Source organism: Tachysurus vachellii, chromosome 22 (assembly GCF_030014155.1).
Source record: "Tachysurus vachellii isolate PV-2020 chromosome 22, HZAU_Pvac_v1, whole genome shotgun sequence".
Classification (NCBI taxonomy): Eukaryota; Metazoa; Chordata; class Actinopteri; order Siluriformes; family Bagridae; genus Tachysurus; species Tachysurus vachellii.
Window position 1 is genome coordinate 17,087,024 of NC_083481.1, and position 20,046 is coordinate 17,107,069.

General features: G+C 40.2%; 2 protein-coding genes across 7 annotated transcripts in view; one reads left to right on the plus strand and one right to left on the minus strand.

Annotated features, from left to right (window-relative positions):
- The window catches only part of ldlrad2 (low density lipoprotein receptor class A domain containing 2), a 5,305-nt gene extending 1,635 nt beyond the window's left edge, over positions 1-3,670 (minus strand). Inside the window, exons 1-4 of the mRNA XM_060858410.1 lie at positions 3,247-3,670; positions 1,807-2,307; positions 1,454-1,600; positions 1,189-1,323 (exon numbers count right to left, since the gene is read on the minus strand). Coding sequence (XP_060714393.1) covers positions 1,189-1,323; positions 1,454-1,600; positions 1,807-2,307; positions 3,247-3,319 — 856 coding nt within the window. The 5' untranslated portion in view covers positions 3,320-3,670. The remainder of the gene's footprint in view (positions 1-1,188; positions 1,324-1,453; positions 1,601-1,806; positions 2,308-3,246) is intronic.
- A 1,643-nt stretch (positions 3,671-5,313) lies between these two features.
- usp48 (ubiquitin specific peptidase 48) lies at positions 5,314-19,669 on the plus strand. 6 transcript variants are annotated; one of them, XM_060858123.1, is made up of 28 exons: positions 5,314-5,368; positions 5,969-6,103; positions 7,187-7,307; positions 7,894-8,035; positions 8,434-8,567; positions 8,772-8,896; positions 9,513-9,621; positions 9,968-10,105; positions 10,717-10,795; positions 11,000-11,179; positions 11,276-11,410; positions 11,505-11,654; positions 11,749-11,949; positions 12,034-12,148; positions 12,257-12,396; positions 13,063-13,134; positions 13,349-13,473; positions 13,901-14,023; positions 14,210-14,271; positions 14,430-14,540; positions 15,079-15,209; positions 15,392-15,498; positions 15,655-15,759; positions 16,011-16,232; positions 16,324-16,449; positions 16,552-16,600; positions 16,704-16,730; positions 18,642-19,669. In XM_060858123.1, exons 2-28 carry the CDS (start codon positions 5,970-5,972, stop codon positions 18,662-18,664), a joined length of 3,186 nt encoding a protein of 1,061 aa, XP_060714106.1. In that variant the 5' UTR covers positions 5,314-5,368; position 5,969; the 3' UTR covers positions 18,665-19,669. The 6 variants fall into 6 exon arrangements, 5 of the variants coding, with proteins under 5 accessions (XP_060714106.1, XP_060714107.1, XP_060714104.1 ...); XM_060858124.1 differs by having other exon boundaries at positions 5,338-5,372; XM_060858121.1 differs by lacking the exon at positions 5,314-5,368 and adding an exon at positions 5,382-5,539.
- The last annotated feature ends 377 nt before the right edge of the window (positions 19,670-20,046 follow it).

Sequence of the window (20,046 nt, forward strand, 5' to 3'; positions counted from 1 at the left end):
AATTAAATTAAATTACAGCAGTACATTATGTGCACATTCAAACAGCACACAGCGAGTTTCGTTGCCAGGGTTGTGGTTTTTACACTAAATTGCTAATTTTTAAAAAAAAAAACAAGCAGGTTTTTTTCCATGTAGTTTCAACACGGTCTCTAATCGTTCTACTCAATCGTCTGCTACGGCAAAGAAAGAGAAAGTATAATTGTAGACCGGAGAGAGTATCTACGGTTGTTACAGAACATTTCTGTTTTAAAATATAATTCCATGATTGGGATATATTGCAGAAACGTGCACATAACGTTGAACCTAAACTTTATGCAAAGAATGGAAACTGAACAAAATAGTATAGCGAACGGAAAAAAAACAGAAACTTTTATGATGCAACAGTATGGACGCAACTCACACCAGTGCTCATGTCTCATCTTTGCGCTTCATTGAACACTTGTGGACTTTCCAAACACAAAGAGCTAATTTGGGTCCAACCACCGTATGACCTATTTACAGACACATAAACCCAACAAAGGTTCTAGGACACAAGCTGATCCTGGTGACCAGAGCTCACCGGTGATTTACGGCTTTGTCCACAGGAAGACGCAGTGAGCATTCATGTGCTCCCCCAATTAGCTCTATGCCCTTTGTCATTCAGTTTAGCCATTACTTAGACATAAAAACACAATGGGCGCTTTGAGAGAGCAGCTCCACACAGACCGGAGGGTCAGCGCCGGGGTGTGAGCACGTTATAAAGAATCTCGTTATCAACACGATGTCTGTCAACTTTTTGGGTGTAAACAGAAAACGCCAATTAACTAAATAACCCCACAAGAAATGCATAGATGTGGAGAGCTATTTTATAGCTAGTTTATAACAGTTTATAATCACACCCTCCAGTGTCAGCAAAGTGAGGATGAGGTTCCCTTTTGAGTCTGGTTCCTCTAAAGGTTTATTCCTTTACTTACTTTTGTCTAACATTATTTCTTATGTTCTGTAAAGCTGCTTTGAGACAATGTCCATTGTTAAAAGCGCTATACAAATAAACTTGAATTGAACTGAATTGAATAGATTCAATTCCAAGTGCATTGTTGTACTGACTTCTAGCTAGAATCTTGCTAAAACCATCTTGCTAAAACCAATTTAGTAAGATAAAAAAGTGATAGTGAAAGTGACTTTTTTTTGGATGAAATTCAAGCCTACCAGTGACAGAATCAATGTCAGGGATGAGGTTTGGGCCGCTACACTTCTCCACAGTCGATGCCCTCATGGTGGCCACATTCAGCATAGAGGGAGGAGTTGCATATGGCTGACGTGTGCTAGCTGCAAACAACGGACCTAAAACAGAGCAAACGCAGAGTCTTGACTTTTATATTCCTCTTAAAATGAGGTATTATCAGATCTCCAGTTTCTTTTGTGCATGACACAGTGGAAGCTTGTAGGGAAATGTTATGAGAGGTAAACTGACTCTTGCATCCTGGGTACTCTTGCAGGTCCGTGCCATCTCCGCAGTTGTCGATTCCCTTGTCATCGCTGCACACCAGACTCAGTGGGATGCATTTCCCATTTTGGCAGGTAAAGTAGGGTTCACTACTGCATTCAGACTGATTAAACCCTGGAAAAGGACAACATTTTCTCATTTAAAAGCTATAATATGGATGTGTTGGAGCTGCCTTGACATTACTTAATCATTAAAGAAATGTCTGTATAGTGACATCTTAAGTAAAAGAGAGAAGGTTTTTCCTTTTCATTATGCACCATGAGCACAAGAGGACATTGACCACAGATCATAACTTCAAACCCGTGACCTTTATGTCTTACCCAGTCTGAATGAAGTGAAGTCCCCAACAAAGTCCACACGTGGTTGAGTCCCCCTTGTCACCAGTCGCAGGGTCAGATAGTTTCCAGTGGACAGGACTGGGCGTGGCAGGCTCTTTCCACAAAGTGGAGGCCCGATAGGTTGTGCCATCTTATCACGACCATCATAGAACTGGATGTAAGAGCCAGCGTGACACGGATCTCCTTGGGCCTCGTCTGTCGTCGGCTCTGTGCGCTGGTCAGGCCGCGCCGAACCCGAATTTGCGGGACCCCGGGCCGACTCAGGGAGGTGGGGCACGGGGCTGAAGGGTGACACGCGTAGCAAGCTGTAAACCAGGAAGAATCGGAACTGGAACTGCACCTTGTCACGAGGTGTGGCTGCCCGCATGGTCAGGTGGCAGTCAGTACCCATGCTGACAAAATAGTACCTGCGCGACTCCTGGTGGGACCGGACGATCATACCGTCCCCCCGTACTGTCTGGCCACAGAAATCCACCACGTTCACTGTTAAAAAAAATTGGAAGACTAATGACATTCCTCATCACAAGACTAAAACACAGACACCGGTGTATTTAGTCTGGCCCACCGTACCCTCCCGAGATGTTCATAATGAGATACAAGGGACCAAAGCAAATCTAACTGTTTGCCTTACAAGACCGCAAGGGGGAGTCAGCTGCATAATCTCCCCCATCTGGGGCAAGAACCAAATAATAGGAAGATTTATAACCACTCCAGGGTTTATTAGCTTTGTTACCAAGGGAAACTAGTGAATCCCTGATGCCTGACTTCCTGGAATGTCCTGAGAAAACCTCAGTCAGTGGCAAAGAAACAATACTTCAAAATATCCCGTAACCATGTTTCCTGAACTGAGTTTGCTCAAAAATGAGCAGGAGTAGGAGAGTGGGTTTCTCGTAAAACGTATTCACCGCTCGGAATAAAATGCAAATGTTCTCAATCTACTGTGGCTTCCCACTGCGATCAAGACCAGCAGGACAGGAAAAAGCTTAATGGCATAAAAATCCTTTTTTTCTTTATAATGCACTTTTATCTCAGTCAGTACAGACACACCTGAGATTAGGTGAACACAAAGGGTCATACATTCAAGAGATTTCAGTCTGTTATTAATGAATGAGTGTCTATTCATAATCCAAATCTGGTGAACTAATAAAAGATTATATCAAGATAAAAAAAAATAATTCTACATGCTATATGTCAGGCAAAGAACTGAATTTTATTTCTAAAAGACATCATTGTTAATTTACTACTTATTAGACATGATTTCAGTGAGGATTACACGAGTCACGTTGTAAGTCTTGTTCCTGCTGTGGGGTGGAATTTAATGTTGTGTAATAAAGTGATTGTTTTTTTTTTTCTTGTTCAAGCACTAAAGGGAATCTGATGTAATTAAAGTAATTAATGGAAATCAGTGTAAAACCTACTCACCTGTCTCGATGGCATCAGTTTGCAGTGGCATTAGACTCAGAAGAACAAACCATATAAACCGAAGTTTGGCCATGAGGAGTCACAAGTCTGCACTGTTTTTCCTCCCAAGTTTCTCAAGCCTTATAAATCCCTAAACTGCATTTTTACATTTGAACAGTTTAACACGTGATCGCTATGATGCGAGGTCCGGTCATATGGCTGTTATAAGCGTCTGTTATTAAGTCCTAATGCTGGATGGCTTTCTGCCTCATGAGCTGATCCTGCTTCATCACTTTTGATGCCTCTTCGTTACATCCAAGCGTCTGCGCCGTTTTCATGGCAACAGGGCACCACCAAAAGACCACGCGCTCACAAGGAGGGGCTCCTTCCTTTCACCACCATCACCATCCTCGCCACCTTCATCATCATCATCATCATCATCACCTTCGATGTAGAGAGTGCGGTAACCGACCTTCAGACTCACATAGTTATCACACACACTCCAAGCCCCTTAAATGCTACCCCAAAAAAGCGTTACAGCGTGTGACATTTGGTATCCATATAAAAATGTCATTAATGTCATTCACGTGCAACAGTAAAACACACACGCACAGCCAGATGCAACGTCTAGAAATAGGCTTTTCATCTCATTTAAGAATGTAGAAATATTCTAATTAGAACCGCCCTAAAATCTGCATGCCCCGCCCCCTTTCTAATTAATACACGGCGTGTAGCATGGCCTTTATTTGAATATTACAACCAGTTTGTCTGTCATATTATATATAATGAATAACACACACACACACACACACACACACACAAAAAAAATTAAAGGAGGAGGAAACATTCAATCAATACATGATATATTTAACCGTATCACTGATTTTACTAAACTTATTATGAAAAGGACACGTTTTAATTAACTCTACAGTGTAAGTGAGTGAAGGAGAGTAATCATGTGATTACAAGCAGATTCATGAGGTGTTTACTATCTAAAGCTTCCCTGTATTCAACATTCCTGGCTGTACTCTCTAACCTTATAAAACCAAACGCCTGGAGCAGAAGAGGTCTGATGTTTGTACTGAAGCTTGAACCTCTGGTGACATTCAGACCCTTCTGTGACACCAGTTCAGGGGTGAAGTTTAGGAGCATCATTAAAAAAAAAAGCTCAAATTAAACTTACTTGGAAATAAGCCAGATCTATTAAATTTTCACCCTTAATTCTGATGTTTATATTGACTAGTCGTTACTTTTGAACATCTACTATGATCAAGGTCACAGTTTGTTTCGTCCTCTACTGTATTATTTAGTATACTGCTCATTGGCAATAATAGAATCTTGAATAAGAATCATACAGTATTTCTATACACACATATGTGTCTATTTTATATCATTTCTCTTCTTGTCATGTTTTTTTTTTTTTTTTGGATTTTTATGTTCTTTTCTTTCTCTTCTAGGAACTCAACAACAACTTACGTTGAAATCATTGTCAGAGCTGTTATGTGCCGTGGAATGGGACTGTAAGAACCACACCGAAGAAATATAATGTTTTGTTTTTTTTTATTCTGATGTGTAAGGATACCCCAGAAACGTGTCGAGAATCATAAATCATAAACAGGCAGTGGTGGCTCTGGGTTGTTGATCAGAGGATCAGGGTTCAAGCCCCAGCACTGCCAAGCTGCCACTGTTGGGGCCTTGGACCCTTAACCCTCCCTGCTCCAGGGGAACTGTATCATAGCTGCCCCTGTGCTCTGACCGCAACCTCCTATATATATATTTGGGATATGCGAAGAAAAGAATTCCTCTGTGCTGTAATGTTAATGTGGTGATAATAAAGGCTTCCATTCCTTGATCAACAAACCTAATATAATCTGGTGGTCCTAGGGATGGCTGACAGATTTAGCATTGCTTGATTGACTAATTAATAATTGAAAATACCTATACGGTTTTGTTCATTTTTTTCTTGAATATTAGTTAATATGCCTTTTTTTTTTTTACCAATAACCTTCCCCAATTCATTAAAAAAAAAAAAAAAAGGACAGCGTGGCTGACTTTACAGAGCGCGCATGCGCACTCGTGTCACACGCGTCGACAGGGTTGCGCGCAGGGCGACCCTGACGTCTGACGCAACGACACGACCTACGTAAGTACGTACGCCTCAAACAAGTTTGAAACATAGGAAGGAAAAATATTTATTTAAAAACAGAGACAAGGGCGCTAAATACAAACATACAAACAGAATAAAATGTGAAAAAAAAATTAATAATCAAAGCATCTCTATTGAGCAGATTTTTCCTGGTGAATACAAGCAAAGGTTCGCGCGCACATTCTTTTTAAATAATGTTTTGCTAACGTTGGTCATCGTATCTAGGTTAGCTTCTCGCTAGCTGGCTAGCTTTGCTATCTGCGTAGCGCAATAGTAACAACAAGCGTCGGAATAGCTATAGTTCTAGGTGCTAATGCTAAGCTAACAAGCTAAAAGAAACATTCTAAACTAAAAGTTAAATCAGTGAGCGTTGGTTAGCGCGCTAGCCGGTCGGATACGTGTTTTAAATATACTATGGGTTTAAATTACAAACAAACTGCCGCTGTAGCTAAGCTAAGCTAACGTGATTTATGTAAAGCATGCAAACTAAGAGCCGGCTAACGCGTCAGAGCTTTTACTTTTAGTTTCGTGGACAATTTGTAGCTGTTCTGTGCGTAACCGCGTCGGATTTCTTCTTTCTCCGTGTTGTTTATGCAGAATGGCCCCTCGTCTGCAGCTGGAGAAAGCCGCTTGGCGATGGGTCGACACGGTGAAACCGGAGGACATAACGCAGGAGCACATCGAGCTGGCGTATCGTATCGCCGTATCGGCGTGTAAGAGGGGAACATGCAGGTACTGCACTCTCGGATGCACTATATATATTCATTTATTTATTTATTTATATATGCGTTTTAAATAAAACACTTTTATTATAGCCAGTGCTATTGTATTGCTGGGTTGTGAATCTCCATCTTTCACACGATACAAAAACGATACAGTTCGGTTCGCTACTGATTCGATCCGACACGAATCGGTTCAGCAGCCATTCGATTCAAGTTCTATCCGATACGAATCGGTTCAGTTTCTATAATTGTCTTTCACCAAACAGCACGGAATCATTCATGTTTAATCCGTATATATAATGATGCGTTTATGTTAACTTGAAGAGACTCTTGAGTCTTAAAGAGACTTGGAAACACTTTTAAAGGTCATTTAATGTAAACGATACAAACGATTCAAGCTTTATTTACTTGGTGAATAAATCTGATTCTGATTCTGATACTGATTTAATGGCAGTTTTATGAAGACTTTCTCCAGATATATATTTTTTTCAATCTTAAGTCTTGGAAACACTTTAAAGCTCATCTAATGTAAACAATACAGGATTCAAGCTTTAATTATATGGCGAATAAAGCTGATACTGATTTAACGTGTATTAATGGCAGTTTTATTAATATTTCCTGCAGATATTTTTTTTCCAACCTTAAAGAGTCTTGGAAACACTTTAAAGATCATCGACTGTAAACGAAACAGGATTCAAGCTTGAATTACTTGGCGAATAAATCTGATTCTGATTTAACGTGTATTTTACGTTAGTAAAATAAAATTAGTTTTATTAAGATTTCCTGCCCATATTTTTTCCCCACACTTTTGATTTGTGGAGAATGTTTTTGTGGAGAATTTGTGGAGATTGCCATGCGTGATGATTTTCCATGGTGATATCAGTTTCATAAAAAAACAGACCTGGGCTTATAGAACAATGCAGCCACAGACAGTTAGGTCGATATTTCAATTCAAATGCCTGTTCTTTAGTTATTGCTGTTCATTTGTACTGTGCCTGTTTGTCTAGTGATCCAATCATATTTGAAACATACATGTATCTTTTGAAAGGTGCTAACTGTAATCTGCGTAATCTCTTCCCGTATTGTCACTCAGGAGAAACTGCAAAGGCAACCCGAATTGTCTGGTCGGAATTGGGGAACAATCGTGGCTGGGAGAAATTGACGAAAATGCTTTTCACAACATTGATGACCCAAATTCTGAAAGAAGAGACAAGGTATATAATTCTCAACCATCCTGTTCCACTGAAACTATATGCTTTTTGTGACTCCAATATGGACAGACATAAGGAGATGAGGAGTTTACTAAGGATAAACGAAGAATAAGATGATCTCTCAGCTCTTATGTACCAGTTTTCTTAAGCACTTTCTCTTTTAAAATTGCTCTATTAAAGAAGTTCTTTATTATTATAGTTACTATTTTTATAATTATTATTAGTAGTAGTAGGAATAAAATAATATTAATTTTCCAGTGCATCAGGTATCTCTAATGCACAAAACGGCATAATTAAAAAATTTTACCCATTCTTGTGCATATATGGTTTTAATTTAAAAAAAAGTCTGATGATGGTATTTGCGTATTTGGAAATATAGTATTTATATATCTATGAATTTTTAGCATAATATTTTATACTCCCACAGAAGATAAACATCAATGAAAAGTATATTGTGACACAGTATGTCTAATGTTTTGTAATCCTCAGATACCGTAAGGTCTTATTATATTGTTTTCAGTACATTCTAAAGTATTTGAAATCTTTTATTTTTTTAAATTTTTTTGTTTGTTTGTTCTTGTTGTTACAGAACACGTTTGTGGGCCTGACGAATCTCGGCGCCACGTGTTACGTGAACACTTTTCTCCAGGTATGGTTCCACAACCTGGAGCTGCGCCGGATGCTTTACCAGTGTCACAACTCCCGAGCTGAGGTGCACGACACAGAGTCAGGTAAAACCGGCTTTCAACACCTCTGCACGAGTCTGTACTTTACTGTTGTGTAGAGTAAACATGCACTCTAAATAATAATTAAACAATAATAATAATAATAGTAATAATAATGCACATGTAAATGATGTGACGTGGTTCTTGGAGAAGAGTTTTGGGACCTTGGTTGGTCCGTGAAGCATAAACAGAGCGTCTGTCGGTGAAATGTAAACGGTGTTGGAAATTATAAGCAGGTCTGTCATGTGGACTTATCTCATGTGATTTGTCTGTGGAAATTTGAGGAATAAAAATCACTTGGGCTCTAGTATATATGCAAATTGTTATTGTGTCCATTTAAATAATGATATAAACACTTGGCCAAAGTAGTGTGATGATCCTGCTGTCGTCTGTGTGTTCAATAGCCACAGATTACGAGCCGAAGACGATATGTGAACACCTGCAGTACCTGTTTGCTTTGCTGCAGAATAGCAACAGAAGGTACATCGATCCCTCGGGTTTGGTGAAAGCTCTGGGACTCGATACGGGGCAGCAGCAGGTAAACCTAATGATCTTGAAATTACCAGTTTTGTCAATTATCTGGGAGATCCAGACATTTTGACAACAGAATATTAGATTTGTCCAATGCTCTCTTTATTAGCGATGCTCTCTGTATCACGGACCTGAGCAGCGCCCGCATTTGTAATTGTTTGAATCATGTTTTCCTGATTAACCACAACCCTTTACCGATTCGCCATTTTAGGATGCTCAGGAGTTTTCTAAACTCTTCCTTTCACTCCTGGAAGACACTCTGTCCAAGCAGAAGGATCCAAACCTCCAAAACGTGATTCAGCAGCAGTTCTGTGGAGAGTTTTCTTACGTTACTGTGTGAGCTTCTTTACGTTCTCATTCACAACACAGACAATCGGGAGGATGTTTTTATACCACGTAGAATTTAATGTCAGCTGATGCATCTAAGATACGGTCTAGGATACAATTTTATTTCTTACTTAATTGTTGTACTCTATAATAATGAGAATTCCTCATTACACAGAGCAGTGAAGGTGACGTTTAAATCATCGGTGAAGCCGGTTCAATACGACACACAGTATATAGTAACCACACCTACATAATGTTAGAAACCGTAGAACTTAGGTCTTTACTTGGAAAGAATTTGAGACACCGAGGATCCCTGGGGTAAAGCACTTTTTATTGGCTGGGTTTATAAAGTCAAATGTCTGAGTTTATGTGCTTTAATATTAGTTTAGGTGCCTGCTTGAACTTTTATAGTGTTCTTTTTTACTCAGAAAGTGTAATTCTTCATGAATGGTGCTGTATATGTCTGTTTGATTGACTTTTATTTGTGTATAAGAGTAGGATTACTTTCACTGTGCAATATCGGTAAAGAAATGTCTTTCTTTTTTAAAATACATTTTCAAATGTCATTACTCTGTTATTACGCTGTTATTAACGTATGAGTTTATTGATTTTTGTCCCGAGACAGATGTAACCAGTGCGGACGATCGTCTGCTTTACCATCTCGGTTTTACGAGCTGGAGCTGAATATACAAGGACACAAAAACCTGATGGAGTGCGTCACAGAGTTCCTCAAGGTAACCCTTATTTCCTTATACTGCCTCCAGGCTGCAGAATGTACCCCACAAACAAGATTTTGTTGTAACAAACTATTAGTGGCTGTGATTATGATGGTACATGTAACAGCACAACACAGTGGCAGTTAATAGCAAATGGAAAATCTGAGGAAGTGACTGGAATAGTGTTATAACTGGAATAGTGTTATAAAATCTCAAACAAGCCCCTTTCACCTTCACCAAATTTTCACCATTTAAGCCTTTGATTTTTTTTTTCTTGATTGTTTTTTTTACGAGAACGTTATGAAGCCGTGATTTGATCCGAGACCGATGTTTTGATCCGTGTTGTTTATCTGGTGTTTTTCAGGAGGAGAAATTAGACGGGGATAACCGCTACTTCTGCGAGAGCTGTCAGAGCAAACAGTGCGCCACACGTCGTATTAAGCTCCACAGTCTGCCGCGGACGCTCAACCTTCAGCTCATGCGCTTTGTGTTTGACAGGCGAGTTTTTACGTATCCACAATTTAACTGGGCAGGTCAGAAAACTCCCAGTCATGCTAATTGAATCAGTAGGGATTATTTACGTGCAACTTTATTATTTTATTACCCGCAGCTCATCTACTAAACTCAGGTAGAGTCACGCAGTGAACATCTGGAACACCGTATTTCAGTTTATTGTGGTTTTTAATACATAAAAGCATACACCATACACCAGCTTAACTTCTTTATAGTCAATGGGTCCTTCATTAATGGATAAAATACACTGTTTTAAAGGAATATATTACAAATGGATTGCCAGATTGAGAAACTGAAAAATATGAAATATACTCATTCAGATTCATATTTCCTGTTATAATATTGCAATAAACCAGATACGAATGTTAAACTGCTAGACATTTCTATTTTAGCTGGAAATAGTTTTGTTCTATTGACAGATAATTTTTATATATATATATATATATATATATATATATATATATATATATATATATATATATATATATATATATATATATATAATTATGTGTAACCCTTGTGAGGATTTTTCTTATTATCCAGTAGAACATTGCTTTGCATAACATGGTGCTAACTGTTGATTTTTCTGTTTCTAGGCAGTCTGCTCACAAGAAGAAGCTCAACACTTACATTAGTTTTCCAGAGGTCCTCGACATGAGCCCATTTTTGGAAGCAAAAGGTAGATTTTCCCTGTCACACTTAGCTTCTTTTTCCCCTACTGATGGTAAAACTGTGTAATGGATGGAACAGTATTGACTTTCCTAATACACAGTGCAGATTACACTTATTGTGCTTATTCTTATTTTTTTTTATTATTATTTGTGTATTTTATATTTATTTGTTTGGACTGAAATGATTTGTTCTTTGTCTGTTTTATTTTTAGAAGAGAAGTGTATGTACGAGCTAAGCGCTGTGCTGATTCACCGTGGCGTGAGTGCCTACTCCGGCCATTACATCGCTCACGTACGTGACGCTTGCACCAACGACTGGTACAAGTTTAACGACGAGGAGATTGAGAAGATGGAGGGAAAGAAACTCCAGCTGGGCATCGAGGAAGATCTAGGTAAATGGCACAGCAGTGACTTTGGCGATTGGTTGAAATGTCTAATACGATTTCGTTTATAGGATTTCCATTAAATAAAGTTTTTCTGTGTAACAGCTGAAACCGCAAAGTCGCAGTCCCGGAAACCCAAATATAGCAAAGGCTTCCACTGTTCGAGAAACGCGTATATGTTGGTGTATAAACGTCAGGAACACCAGGTGGACCAAACCCAGGCCAGTGTGGAGGTGCCAGGTATGTTCAGGCATTGTAATGCAATTTAAAGAACCTTTTTTTCCTTTGATTTTTGAACTTTATTTCCATCTTGGTGTTATTTTTTCTTCACTAGCCTTCCTCCAGCGGCTTGTGGACCAGGACAACAAGAAGTTTGAGGAGTGGTGTAGTGAGATGGCGGATATGAGGAAACAGAGCGTGGACAAGGGCAAAGCCAAACACGTGGAGGTCAAGGAGCTCTATGAGCTGTTACCTCCACGAGACGGTATGTTTTTTGTTTTGTTTTTTTGTGTTTTTTTTTTAATAGAGGTATTGCATTAATCGTGACAATCATTATGGGTTATTGTTATGCTCTGTAGGTGAGCCGTACGAGTTTGTCCCTGTGGAGTGGCTGAAAAAATGGCTGGACGACTCGACGGCCATCAAAGAGATCGACAACGGCCATTTCCTGTGCTCTCACGGAAAGTTGCATCCAGACCGCCTGAACGAGGCCAAACGTATTTCCCACAGTGCTGCTGAGATCCTTTTTAATCGCTATGGTGGAGGACCCAGAATAGACCGTAAGGATTCCTAATATTTTGCACTTTGACTTTGCCCGTCAGGCCGTGTGACTTGGTGATGATAATCATTCTGGGTCTTCTTAGGTTCATTTCTGTGTAGAGAGTGCGTAGCTCGACGCTGCCGTGTCCTGAGGCTTAAAAACCAACTCAACGAAGATTATAGAGAGGTGACCAACCTCACCAAGGCTCAGCTGAGAAGGTAGAGCTACGTCAGGGTCTAAGTCTGATTCAGATGTCATAGGGATGTACAGTTTTATACAGAAGCTTTAAGTATTAGCCTGATTGAATTCCGGGTGCCGTGTTTTAGCAACGAAGAGGGTTTCTGGATCGGGAAGGCGTCGCTGAGGCAGTGGAGGCAATTGGCTCTGGAACAGCTGGAGGAGGAGGAAGAGGAGACCAAACACAACGACTGCAAAACAAACGGGGAAAATTCCACAGGTCCGAAAGGTAACATGGACGTTCACTCTCAACCACTAGAGGGTTATATAGACTAATATAAATCTTACAGGTTAACCTGGACCTCTGTATCAACATACAGTACACTTGTCAGGGATAATCTCGGTGATCTTTTTCTTAGTAAAATATTGTCTGTGTAAACTTGTAAGGCTAGTAATTGCATTCTTTGCATACCTTTCGCATGAATGCATTTGCATCATGACGTATGTGGACCAACACAGAAACCAAAAGACAATAGTAGTTTGAGGAAATACAGTACGTGTTATTCATTTTGGAAGATGTAAATATAACACAATTAATACATCAAGGCGAGTGGTGCATGGTATAAATTATTTTTTTTTACACTCTGAGATTGAGGATATAAAGTGTTTAAACACAATAACACGATCAAAAACTACTAAAGAACTAGTTGGCTGCTTATGCAGCACTCATTTCTTTTGAAAATGATGGCAATTAATGCTCTTCACATTGCTTATGTGTAGACTGTTTAGGGTGAACATGTACAGTCTCAATAAGAATTTTAAAGAACGATTAATCAGATGATCAAATCAAACGATTAAAGAACTTTAATCAGATTTTAAAAAATGACAAGCATCGGTATCAGCCGTTGTAGTTCGTAGTCTTATATGAATGTTATGGTCATTTCCCTATAAACAGACAGCCCGAAGGAGAATGACCGAGATGACGACGAGATGAAGAGTTTTAACGAAGACATTCTCTGCTCTCACGGTCAGTCATTAGTAGTTCATTGTTTGAACAAGACGACTATGAATCATTTATTAACGCCTGGGTATAGAGTGTATATGTGTATATATATACACTCTACATATATGTATGCCTGGGTATAGAGAGGAGCACTGCAAAATGTCAAGAACCTGTGTGCACGCACGTGCGCGTCTGTGTGTGTGTGTGTGTCCATCTAACCCCTTTGTTTTCCCTCCAGGTGGTCTGAGTATTCAGGAGAGTGAGAGGCGGCTTGTGACGGGTGAAGTATGGGACAGGCTGAAGGTTTATTTTCCCAAAGCGCCAGAGTTCACACAGCAACGGGAGTCCTGCCAGCAGTGCATGGTAAACACACACACACACACACACACACACACACACTATTTCACTCAGTAAAATAGCTCCACCAAAGACATGCATGGTAGGTTGATTGGCATTTCTGGAAAATTGTCCCTAGTGTGTGATTACGTGAGTGAATGAGTGTGTGTGTGTGCCCTGCGATGGGTTGGCACTCCGTCCAGGGTGTATCCTGCCTTGATGCCCAATGACGCCTGAGATAGGCACAGGCTCCCCGTGACCTGCGGTAGTTCGGATAAGCGGTAGAAGATGAATGAATGAATGAATGAAAATAGCTCCAAATATCTCAAGCATAGTTTACTGCTTGCTTCCAAACATTAGCTGTGAAGAAGCTGTCCTAAATTTATATTAAGAACAACCACCTCCAGCTGTTATACACTGATATACATTTAAACGTTGGCATTTTTTTCCTTAGAGGTTGGAGAGGGAGGGTAAAGAGAACGAGGCTCTGAATCGAATGATGGCCAACGAGCAAAAGAGCTCACTCCTCAATCTCTTCCAGGATAAGAATCGTCCTTCACTGCAGAAGTGGCCCCAGGTATGAGCATGCTTTCGTAACGAGGAGCACTTTCAGGATGGATTTTTAGGTTTCAGTGTATGTGTATGTATATGAAATGAATTGTACTTAAAGGATTGTAATATAATATTATATAATATATATATAATATAATAGAAATATTCGCTCTCGTATTTTGTCTGTCTGTCTGTCTGTCTGTGTTTACAGGACACAGATATTCTGTACATTGTGCCGTTATTCTTTGTTGATGAGTGGAGAAAATTCATCAGGTGAAGTCATATTTTACATGCGGTACTCAATTCAGATTTAGATTGAAAGTGTTTATCGGAATGTTTGGAGCGTCACTGTTAGCTCAATTCTTAATGAGCTTGTAAATGTTACCTGACTGTTAAAAACGTATTGACCTTTTCCCCACGCACCGTCACAGGAAGCCAGCCAAGTCAAACCCGGTGTCCAGCATTGGAAACAGCATCCTGTTGTGCCCTCATGGAGGCTTCATGTTCACCTACGACTCCTTGCTCCAGGGAGACGCCCAGCAGTGAGTACTGTCTAACCGAGTGTGTCTTTGACTTGCTAATTGCTAATGATTATTATTACTAATTTGTTAAAGCAGTAATGTGGTTCAGTCTTCATTTGGTCTTGATAGCCATGGTTTTAAGAATGTCCTTTTCTCTGTGTGTGTGTGTGTGTGCGTGTGTGTGTGCGTGTGTGTGTGCGTGTGTGTGTGCGTGTGTGTGTGCGTGTGTGTGTGCGTGTGTGTGTGCGTGTGTGTGTGCGTGTGTGTGTGCGTGTGTGTGTGCGTGTGTGTGTGCGTGCGTGTGTGCGTGCGTGTGTGCGTGCGTGTGTGCGTGCGTGTGTGCGTGCGTGCGTGCGTGCGTGCGTGCGTGTGTGTGTGCGTGTGTGTGTGCGTGTGTGTGTGCGTGTGTGTGTGCGTGTGTGTGTGCGTGTGTGTGTGCGTGTGTGTGTGCGTGTGTGCGTGCGTGCGTGCGTGTGCGTGCGTGCGTGTGTGTGTGCGCGTGCGTGCGTGTGTGTGCGTGCGTGTGTGTGCGCGTGCGTGTGTGTTTGTCGTTGCACAGTGTAGCTCTGCTCTGGCCTGCTGAATGGGATGTGATCTGTAGGCTGTTCTTGGTGGACCAGCCCATCTCCATATGCAGGATCCACGATACAGCGCAGGACAACGGGAACGTGCAGTACCACACCCAGCCTGGTGAACACAGCCTGCATAACTGCATGCACGACTGATAGATAATTGGTTGCTGATGTTAATATTAATATTAGTCCAGGGGAGAACAGTTACACTGTGCAGTATGGTGGATCTTCATGACTGAGAAAATGAAGCAGTTCTCAAACCAGTGAGATTTATGATGTAAATTTGTGTGTTTTTGTCAGAGCTGTGTCGAGACTGCCGCGAAGGCTTCATATTCCAGCAGCAACGAGACTTGCGGGAGTACGCCCAGGCCACCGTTTATGTGCGCAAAGTCATCGACAGCAAGAAGGTCAGCTCTCCTGTTAAAAAAAAATTAATCCTCAGTATGTTCTATAATATTATGCACTTTGACTTTGCAGCTGTTTCTCTGTCGTCTTCTGTAATCCCTTTCTTTTTGTTTTGAATGTTTCTACCTGTCTGATTTTTATTTCCCTTTTCTCGGCAGATGATTAAAGATGCTGCTCCTGAGTTCGGTATGAGTGGATCTGAAGCAGAGGATGAGAGAGAAGAGCCCAAAATAGAAGGAGAAAAAGACCCAGACTTCAACCAGGTAACCTGATCGAACCTTCAACAAAATCTCCACCTTATTAAAGCAGCAGTATGTAAACTTTGAGAATTTAAGCATTTGAAGGTGTCCTGTACAAATCTTATGAAACTTCTTCTTGTACATTGTGGCATCATTCTTGATGACATAGAAAGAACATGGTCCCAAAATATTTTTCAGCAGTTTCGTATCCCTGATATTAAAACCTGATGAGTGTGTGTTTAAAGAATGTCCCTGTTTATTTTTCTGTACCACAGACTGAGGATGGAGCCAAGCGGCAGAAACTGAATGAGGGGAGTCCTGCCATTGCCATCTCTTCCTCGTCCTCTTCCTGCTCCCCTGCATCCACTGCTGCTGCTGTCGCTGCTGCTGCTGTGGGGAAATCAGGGATTCGGCGGAGCATGCGGCACAGGAAGCTGCGTGGGGAGAAAGCACTTATCGTCTCCGCTAATCAGACCCTTAAGGAACTCAAGATCCAGGTATGAGCCTCTAGCTTAGGTGTGTTTTGTGTTCATATAAGACAGTTTTGTAGTTCTGTCCTAACTGTGCTGTTTTTTTATGTATGCACAGATCATGCACGCCTTCTCCGTCGCTCCCTTCGACCAAAACCTGTCCATAGATGGCCGATCTTTAACTGACGACTCTGCCACTTTAGGAAGCCTTGGAGTTTTTCCAGAAAGCATTATATGTCTAAAGGTACAACTGTATTATTATTCTTTTTAATTAGTTTTTTTTTTTTTTTTAACATATTGATGTGATCCAATTTGCCTTATACTTGACTTCTGTTTTGTTCCACAGGCTGATGAACCAATAGCAGATTACGCAGCAATGGATGATGCATACCAAGGTAAGAACTCTTAGTATATCTAAATATACACATGCAAAATTATATTTAACTCAAACATTGTTTACCTTATTGACTAAAATATCTTAACATATCTTTTTTTCAGTCTGTTTGCCTGAAGAAGGATTTAAAGGTGGGAAGCACTTTGATTTTCTGTGTCTGTGTCTGTCTGTGTGTCTGTCTGTGTGTCTGTCTGTCTTTGTGTCTGTCTGTCTGTGTGTCTGTCTGTCTGTGTGTCTGTCTGTCTGTGTGTCTGTCTGTCTGTCTGTGTGTCTGTCTGTCTGTGTGTCTGTGTGTGTCTGTGTGTGTCTGTCTGTGTGTGTCTGTCTGTGTGTGTCTGTCTGTGTGTGTCTGTCTGTGTGTGTCTGTCTGTGTGTCTGTGTGTCTCTCTGTCTGAGTGTCTGTCTGTGTGTCTGTGTGTGAATGTGTCTGTCTGTGTGAATGTGTCTGTCTGTGTGAATGTGTGTGTCTGTCTGTGTGTCTGTCTGTGTGTCTGTGTCTGTCTGTGTGTCTGTGTCTGTCTGTGTGTCTGTGTCTGTCTGTGTGTCTGTCTGTCTGTCTGTGTGTGTCTGTCTGTCTGTGTGTGTCTGTCTGTCTGTGTGTGTCTGTCTGTCTGTGTGTCTGTCTGTCTGTGTGTCTGTGTCTGTCTGTGTGTCTGTGTCTGTCTGTGTCTGTCTGTGTGTCTGTCTGCGTGTGTCTGCGTGTGTCTGCGTGTGTCTGCGTGTGTGTGCTAGGGCTGGGCGATTTGGCCTAAAATTAAAATCTCGATTAATTGAACATTTTAACTCGATTACGATTAATGAACGATTATTTTATTTTTATTTTTTTTGCTCTCATAGTTCACTGACAAGTTTTGTTTAGTAAATATGCTCACATATTACAAGTCAGAGATTTTTGAATGAAGGGTGCATTACTTGATTTTAAAATAATTGAAGGAAACACACTATCTACTAGCTATGGTTATTTATTGAACATCAATGTTGTAAACATAAATAACTTGCACTTTTGGAAACAAAATAAATTATTTTCAATGTTTTTCATATTAAAAGTAGAAAATAAGCAGTATCTCTTCTAAATAAAATAACTCTTGTATAGCTTCGCTCCACTGTAGCCAAGGGAGTCATATCCTTTGCGATGTAATAACAAATAGCCTCAGTTATTTCTTTCCATCTTCTTGAACTCTTCTCATACTGTGTGGCATTTGTGAATGCATTTGTTATCGACATCTGCTTTGCGGAGGCACTTGTTGCTGGGCGCTTGTCAGTCTCTTTTTGTTTTTTTGAGCCATGCACTGTTCATATTCAGTAACGTGATTGCGCTCCAAGTGTTGAAACAAATTGGTGGTTACCTTTGGGCGTCGAAACTGTTTTTCTACAGTGTCTACATCTGACTTCATTTTGTTCGATGTCATCCTTACTGAAGCCAAAATGTGTCCAAACGACAGAGACTGCATTTTTCTTTGGTACAAGCTGCTCTTGTTGCTCAGTTGTCTGAGTGTTTAAGCTCTCCATGCTCGACATGTCGGTGGAATAATGTAACGTAACGGAGTGGGGTCATGTGACTCCACACGCGGTAGTGTTTTTAATGGGAAAGTAATCGAAATAATCGACCTGGAAAAATTTGATCGATTATAGGTTCTGAATGTCGATTTCGATTACTTTTCGATTAATTGCCCAGCCCTAGTGTGTGCGTCTGTCTGTGTGTGTGCGTCTGTCTGTGTGTGTGCGTCTGTCTGTGTGTGTGTCTGTGTGTGTGTCTGTGTGTGTGTCTGTGTCTGTGTGTCTGTCTGTCTGTGTGTGTCTGTCTGTCTGTGTGTGTCTGTGTGTGTGTGTGTGTGTGCGCGTGTGTGTGTCTGTGTGTGTCTGTCTGTCTGTGTGTGTCTGTGTGCACACATGTTGCCCTGCAATGGCTTGGAATAAAAACCCACCAAAACCCTGACCAAGATAAAGTGCTTACTGAAGATGAATCAATGCAGTTAAACCACAAACAGACGCCATTAGGAACCATTTGACTTGCCTACTAACAAACGGGTTTAAATCTGCAGGTACCGGACTACTAGGACACTGACAGAGCCTCTGGATGTGGATGAACATCGACAGCATCCGTGTGAATTAAAAGAAAAGCTTGAATTCGACCCAGAAGTTGACTGAGAGAATAAAGTCAAATTTGTTTAGAGTCTGGTATTTCTATTTTTTGGTTCCATTGTAACTTAAAGTTGCAATTCCTTTTAAAAAACATCGTGTCTGTCTTTTGATTTGAACAAAAATGTGTTGGCTTTTAATATTACAAGCTGTTGATGCATTCTGTATGTTCACACCATGATTGAACAGATACGGGTCGAGACCTTATATATACATATATAACAGCCTCTTTGTTCCTCGTGGCAGTGTGATATTATCTCGAGACGATGGGTTGATGTACAGACGCTTTTGACATTTTTAGTTTCTGTAAAAGCTTCCAGAGAATATTTAATTCAGCAGACATGGTTACACACTGCACTGTCTATCAGATATTCATAAAGAATGCATGAGCAACTTCAATATTAAAAATGTGTCTGTGTAGCTACGACTGAAAAAAAGTTTTTTCCACCCCAAAAAACTTCAGTAAAAGCAATGTGTGAAGTGCTGTGGAAGAGTAATTTCCTAAATAAGGAATAAAAAAAAAACCTGACGATAGTTAAGACATGTTCTGCGATTACTTGAAATATTATGCAGACGTGTGTAACGATCTTTTCTGTAAATCTTTCATATGGGCAATAAAGATCCCGTTTTTCACATGCTCAGATATGCTAGTAATTTAAATGTGAGACGAATAACAGTTCAAAAGTATCTCCCGTTCTGAATGTCATTGGCAAATTCCCTCTTTTTTTTTTTATTATTTTTTTTATTTTATTTTATTTGTCCTTCTTTTACCCCTGTATCTCTCTCTGGATTTAGAATTCTCTCAGTAATATTCTCTCTGTTGTAACAGATTTCACAGTAAGCTTTTGCACTCTTGTAAATATTGTAGATTTCTTCGTAGTCTCAGATATAACCAAAAAAATAAATAATAAATTCAGATATATGGAATAAATTGTTTATAGTGTATGTATGATGTCGATAATCTTTTGCCTGTTTTTTTTTTTTTTTTTTTACATTATTTCTAACACCAACACCATCACTTCCCTTCTGCAGACACGTAGAAGGGTGAAGTTTTTGTTAAACCCAGGATTATTCAGATTAAACACTCAACCCCTTTGAGCACAAGAAGAGAGAGAGAGAGAGAGAGAGAGAGAGAGAGAGAGAGGAAGATATTAAGTAGTGAGAAGGCATCTGATGGTCACAGAAACTGATGTAGAAAGGTTTCAATAATTGATCTAAATTCAGGGGGGAAACACAGTAAAATAATACAAGTCTTATATACAAGCATAAAGACATTCAGGAAGTTTACACAAGGGGGTTTTATTTATG